The following is a 6,985-nucleotide window of genomic DNA, read 5'->3' as shown; positions in this document are numbered from 1 at the left end:
GGAGAAAAGGTGTGAGGTAAGTTCATTGGCTTATGTTATTTCAAAACTGTATTTAAGCAGCTCTGTGTCTGAGTGGGGAAGTCCCTTAACACAGGAGACCTTATTCCCTTTCCCTCTTCCATTTGAAGGCCTAAAAAAATCTGTAAAACACTCAATAGATTTGGGGAAGATTGTAAATCAATAACTTGAACAGGACTATGGAAATAATTGCATTTTGTTAAAGTAATTATCAAAAGAGGCTAAACTACGTAATGCCATTAACAGTATTGATATAATCTACATCTGCTCTACACCAAGAATCCTTCAGCCAATCCGCTCAATTACTGTTTATTGCCTGCTTTATTCTTCAATGGACAACCTCCATTACTCAGCTAATTTGGAGATAGGGACGGCTCCAGATAACAAAGCTTCAGAAGCGAACTAGCTTGAACCTTTTGTTTCTATTCCGTAGAGGAGAATTAAAATGTTTTAAGTGGTGTTAAACACTTCTAGCCTTTATTTAAGCAACTCTCCCTTGTATTCATCAAATTATCACGTAGCAGCTAACTAGATGCCATTTGCATGGCGAAACAAGTACTTTTTGATGTCTCCATAAATACTCTGTTTGCCGTAAATGATAATGTCTGCATATTTCCGGCTTTGTATCTATATATATGTTTGCTGGCTTTTTTTTTACGTTAATAGCAGGATATTTTTCATGAACTTACTGGAATGTTCATTTCCTAGAGACTATTGCTAGAGGAAGTGTCTCTCCACACTTGACACCAGGTTTAGGATAAGTAACAGCAGGAGATGAGACCACCAAACATTCAGTCTTTTTACAAGCATACAGTATATACACAGGTTCAAAGGGTAGAAGCTGATCGTTAGAATAATGAATCTCACTACAGGCAAATGACATTTAGCATTTCAAAGGGACAAACTTTATGGAGTCTTCTGGGATTGTTTAAATTGTCCCTGCAGAGTTGTCGAGTCCTATGATAACCTTTCCTTGCCCAGAGCACACTGTAAATGAGCATAATCTAAGGAGGGGAACACATTTGGCTATGGTCGCATTTTTTAAGCACTTTCAATGTTGTTGCAGAGATGTCCATTATTTTATGCGATCTGTAATAAAAGTAATTGAAGCAATTAGTAAACTAATAGTCGTGGAGCTAATATGTCCTGAAACATATTGCAAAAGTCAACAATTGCACCCTGGTTTGTGAGATGTTTTATGTTGGGTTTGCACAATACATTCCAATTGAAACTCTTTATAGAGATAATAAGTACAATGGGATCTGTTATCTTATATTCAAAATCCCCCCCTCAAAAAAAAAATTATTACCATGATTGATTTTTGTTAAATAGCATTTGATTGGAACTTCACGAATTTGGAAAAATCCATTGAAATGCTTAGACATTGATTTTATATCGGCTAGAGAAAAGACTCAGGTTTTTACTTTTGTACATTATTTTTTTATTCACAAAGAATATACATCCTGCTAAATATTTAAGTCATATATGGGAAATAACATATAAAAGACATATCATTTTCTTCCTAGTTACAGGCACACACAATATTTCACAAAGCAAGGACTTTTATTATTATAAAATATACTATAATATAGATACCACGTACCACATACTTACATTTCCTTGCAAATATTTACAGATTTTATTGTTTTTTTTTTACAGGTGACGACTTTTAAGATGACTTGTTACAGACAGTAAAATACATCTAAAAGACTGCTTCGCGAACTACATATTGTAGACATTAATATTGACATGATAAATATGATATGAACAAACCAACAATTTCAACAAAATAAAAAAATCACAGTTTCATTCCTGAATTTGGAAAACATTGAAAGTGCATGTGTTTTACTTAAAACAATATTAATAACATATAAAGCACCTACGACCTAATAATATACAGTTGTTTATGACCATGATAAATTAAAAAACATAACAAAGAAATAGTTTAAAAAGAAGACCTAAAACATTAATAGTCAGAGGTATTGTCCACGTCATGTTCCAAAGTGAGCTTATCTCTGTTGTCCTCTGCTCTTCCTTTTGATGAGCATGCTGTCAGAATTTCTCTCTCTCTTGGAGCAGTAATGCTTAATAACTACTTGTTTGCATTGTTCACACTTCACTGTGCAGCACCAATGGAACTTGCAGTTACAGCTGCTGATTATCTCAATCTTCTTCTCTTCTACTTTAAGACCACATTCTGTACAGAGCCTTCTGCAACTTCTTCTTTCCCATTGGGTCAAATTCTTTCCAGTTTGCAGGCACTCCCGTCCTTCTGTACCTTGGAGACCCAGACTTACATTTTTCAAGCAATAATCAGGGGAATCCTCCAAAAAGATGAGCTCAGTTTTGGCCACAGATCCAAAAGCATCTGCTATGGCTCCTCTATTGTCCGCACTGTTACCAGATCTAATTTTTCTCTTGTCCATCTCAAGTTTTAAAGCCTGGTCATGTTTGACCTTTAAATGGTTGCCAATATCCCGAAACTCTGCCAGTTGTAACCAACATGTCTGTACGCTGCAGCTTCCTGATACGCCATGACACTTACATGTTCTCTTCATAGTTGCTTTCACTGCCTGTTCAGATATAAAAAAATAAAAGTTAGAACTGCAGTTTAATAGACAAGGAATATGAATATAAGTAAATTTTTCTATGAATTATGTTGTACCATTAATATGAAAATTTATTTTGCTGTTTGATAATATAAAATCATATGGGCTGTTGCTCATAGACTATCTGATGTTACAGCTGAGACCCAATCAATGAATGCAATACCAGACACAGCCCATGGACAAAAGTGGCACTGTTAGGCCTCATGCACACAACCTTGTAAAGAGGCTGCGAGTTAGACGCACAAGCTCATGGCCCCATAGCCTTCTATTAGGTACTTCACTGTGTGGTGGATGTACCTCCCTTCACCGTACCGGGAACATGTCGACCAGCTGCATCAGTCACCGGTCTCTTTCAATTGACCTGGGCTGGTTGAGCAGCACTCTACCCTCTCATGTCAACTGGGCTGGAAACAACGAGACAGTTGTTATTCCTATATTATAACTAATAATAACGTTAGTAATACTTCTTGTTGTTCTACATGAGCTCCCTGAGTAGATGACACTATAAATACTATTTCCTAGAAGCATTGGTAAAGGATCTAGCCAAATTGTGTGAATTGCACAAATTCTCTACCAACATAACAACTGTCTCATATAAATAGTTTTCTGCATTTTCAACACTGATAACTAACAACATCCATCCATCTATGGTGTTACGGTATTAGATCAGTGGGTACCTCACAGCCAGAACCCCTGCCACTTAGCTACGACTAAGGCTTCATGCACACATCTGCAGCAGCAGATGAGCCATGAGCCACAAGACAGGAGGAGAGGTGAAGGGTGAGCAGCACTAATTTTTCTCTTGTCCATCTCAAGTTTTAAAGCCTGGTCATGTTTGACCTTTAAATGGTTGCCAATATCCCGAAACTCTGCGAGCAGACACATGGCTCATACACAGTGCGGTGAGACACAGTAGTGCAACTATGTGCGGTTTGCATCCCTAATGAGCGTAGTGTTACAGATTATTGAATACTAGCACAAGGTCATTATAAATCTGGCGCACCCTGCACTGCTCGGGAAGTGTGCTTCAATTCTGTCGAGTTGCTATAATAAATGTGGCACAAGGTCCAAATCGGCACCGGAACACCCCTCTAGGTGCAATATTTTGTACCATGGAGGACACAGTACAGAAGTGGCCCAAAACTGGTGCAGACACTTTATAAATACATGTGCAAGCAGTTTGCGTGTTATTTTCAATGCAAAGTCAAACAGAAAACAGGCACAAACACTTAAAAATGTGTGCCTTTGTGCTCCTTGCATAATGCACATCTATGGTGACCGTGAGCTAGCTGCTATCTTTGTGGGTAGCTCACAGAGTCTGGCACCTGCTGATGTTATTATAAGTATATGCCATAGACTTGTTACTGATTTCTGTTTACTTTATAAAAAATACATATTGGTTTTACTGTCTTGGCAAATAACTAAGCTATTTATTAGAAATCTTATGCTATTATAAAAAATATGATTATTTTACTATTATACAGGGGATCACTACATACAGCAGTAGAGTAAGACATTTTGTAATTTCCATCTTTATGCTTTTTTTGCCAGATTGGATCAATACAGCATACGCATAAAGTTTGTAATGTGACTCAAAAATATTATTTCTAGTATTAATAATACTAAAATAGTAATTCTAACATAAACGTGAAAGTGATACCTATTAAGTGTTAAAGAAAGTTATTGTCTTAGGACTCCTAATCCTAAACGAAAGGCACATTATACCCAGGTGTGAGCACTACTGAATGCTGAGTCCACACTTCTTAGACGCCTCTGGGTCAGAATTTGCACATGTCAAGTGGAGAAGGTGTGAAGGTTCTGGCCAACTGTATGGGTAAGTACAACCCAAAATGCCCTCCTAATAGACATTGTGTCTATGCCGCTATTATATTTTAATGTAGTTCATTTAAAGAAACCTTCCAAAAAAGAATGGACTTTGCAAACAAATGTTAATGAACTTACAAGTCTTCCTGCTTCATTGTTATGCAAGTTCATAAGGGCTCTAGCATCTTGTCCTGTCTCCAGGCCATCCACAAAAAGTTTTGAGATCCTTTCCCCAAATTCAACATTATCACTGCAACCACCCCAGACCCAGCCTCGACCACCTGTAAGAGGAATAAAAAATAATAACGTTACCATATACTCGATATTAAAATGAGAAGATCTTATTTTTAACAGAAGAATTCCTTGCAATTCAGCCACAATTATATACGTTTATTAGTAACCAGTGAAAGAGGTGTTACTTTGCAAATGTATCCTAATGACCTGTCCGTGCCATCCCCCTGCTGGGCATTACAATTGATGGTTATTCAATGGCACTGCTGGAAGTTGAATGCTCTTTCAAAGAAGTTACTTGTATAAATGAGAAGTATCCCTGACAGAAATATAATAATCCACAGTACAGATATATACATAAGAGCATCTGCCTATCATAGACACTAGTACTAGCCATTTGAACATTGAAAAGTATATATGTATAAAGTGTATATGTATGAATAAATGTATATAAGCTTATTAAACCTATATCATTAAAACAGACAACAAATAGATGATAAATCATGATAAGTCATTAAATAGATTATAGATGATAAAACTTACCAATACGTCCATTCCTAGATTCATCACATCCACAGTTATCAAAATCTCCCATGCTGCAGTTTCTGGTTAATGTATACATGACTCCCGCTGAACTGATGGCATGTACAAATGATGTTTCTCTTGTTGCTGGAAGAGAAAAACAAAAATATATTGCTTTATTTCCTGCTGGTTTTCCTTAAAATCTAGAAATGATAACAGCTCAGTTAGAAGCAACTCGAAGCAACTGGAGCTGCTAAAAACAGTGAAACCCCCATATGAAATTTTCTTTAATATTCACAGATTTCAGTAATAAAATGTTTGCTCACTGAAACCATTTCCACATTAAACACAATCTAAACTTTTACATTTAGAAGGAGGTTGGACCAAAAATACATCATATTTTACAAGAAGCCTTCTAACAGACTGAAAATAATATAGTGCAGCAGCTATTGATCAAAATACTGAAAAGTATTTTCTGAAATATAAGCAAATTCTTGAGGCTGCTTATACTTGTTTATAGATCCAATGAAACCCCCTCAGAAGACCATCCCTTTGTAACCGATTTTTCTTTTCTATCTGATTTTTTCCCCTCATTGTGCTCTATAGAAGCTCCCCCTATAAACAGAGGTTTTACTGTATATACTCAGTCTCCTTATTCATATTTATTTCTATTACATAACCTTAATTAGTATGTGTAATAAATACATTCACAATATTGTGTTCAGTAATAAAAATAATAATCATAATAAATTAAAAATTAATAATAGTAATATTATAGACCTCTCATATTTTGCCGTACTTCATAGATCTTAGGTAACATATAACAAAATAATAGTTGAAACAATATGAGGTCCCTGATCTCAAGGCCTTAGAATTTTTTATATGATAAATTTGCTATTGACTAAAAGATATTTCTATATTTGTATCCCTAGTAAATTTACTTACCACTTCGCAGCCCATTGTGGGTTGCGAGTTGAAGGGTACTCTCAGGACAATTCCACCGTTCCCATGCAAACTGAAACTTACATTCCTCAATGCCACTCTGAGCTCCCACTGCCACGCTTGTAGAGTATGTCAAATAGGCCTGCAAAAAAGTAACATGGCTAGATGGTTGTAATTTGTAATTTTGTAAAAAATTGTAATTTTTTTATGGATGGGTACCAAGCTCAAGCATTGCAAAAGTCAAGTAGGAAAAGAACAATTACCTTTGGTCCTGTCATCAGAAAGTTGTTGACTGACCTAAAAACCGAGACAAAAATTTGTTTTTACATGTGCTGAAGAATATTTTGGATCCAACCTCCAAAATGTTCTCATACTCACCATGCTGATGCAGTGAAGACCGGGCAAAATACAAGAACGGTAGTGAGGATGTAAAGTTTTCTGAATTTCATGCTTAAATGTCTTCTTGTTATATAGTCCAAGCTGATGTTCACAAAGAGGTGGTACACCCAACAAATGAGCAGTTGTGAGACTTGTGATACTTATAAGGCATCTATAGGGTTGTCAGGACACTTCGTTTTACTGTTGGCCAATAGCACAGCTTACATGAGAAGTTCACTGGCTAATGTGTGAAAAGGTGACGCCTACTATAACACTTGAGAGGACAATGAAAATGACCCCAGAGCTGTAATAATAGAGCAATAGACTTACAATAGTTGGTTTTAATGATATTAAAGCGTTTTAAATTACTTAGTTAAGGTTTCCTTTGACGATATAATAGCCAAATAAGTTCTCTTTCCTTCTATCAATGTGAACAATTATGTTTCCAGAGTGATATTATA

At 36.0% G+C, this 6,985-nt stretch overlaps 1 protein-coding gene across 1 annotated transcript; it reads right to left on the bottom strand.

Annotated features, from left to right (window-relative positions):
* Positions 1-1,556: 1,556 nt before the first annotated feature.
* On the bottom strand, positions 1,557-6,688 carry WNT8A (Wnt family member 8A). The gene is made up of 6 exons (XM_072129082.1): positions 6,525-6,688; positions 6,410-6,443; positions 6,150-6,288; positions 5,226-5,351; positions 4,590-4,732; positions 1,557-2,591 (listed from the first exon to the last, which is right to left on the bottom strand). The coding sequence occupies exons 1-6, from the start codon at positions 6,593-6,595 to the stop codon at positions 2,028-2,030; spliced, it is 1,077 nt and encodes a 358-aa protein (XP_071985183.1). The 5' UTR covers positions 6,596-6,688; the 3' UTR covers positions 1,557-2,027.
* Between the last annotated feature and the right edge of the window lie 297 nt (positions 6,689-6,985).

Source organism: Engystomops pustulosus, chromosome 10 (genome assembly GCF_040894005.1).
Source record: "Engystomops pustulosus chromosome 10, aEngPut4.maternal, whole genome shotgun sequence".
In the NCBI taxonomy this organism is placed as follows: domain Eukaryota; kingdom Metazoa; phylum Chordata; class Amphibia; order Anura; family Leptodactylidae; genus Engystomops; species Engystomops pustulosus.
Note: the sequence above shows the minus strand (reverse complement) of the source record. Positions and strands in the feature narration are given on the sequence as shown.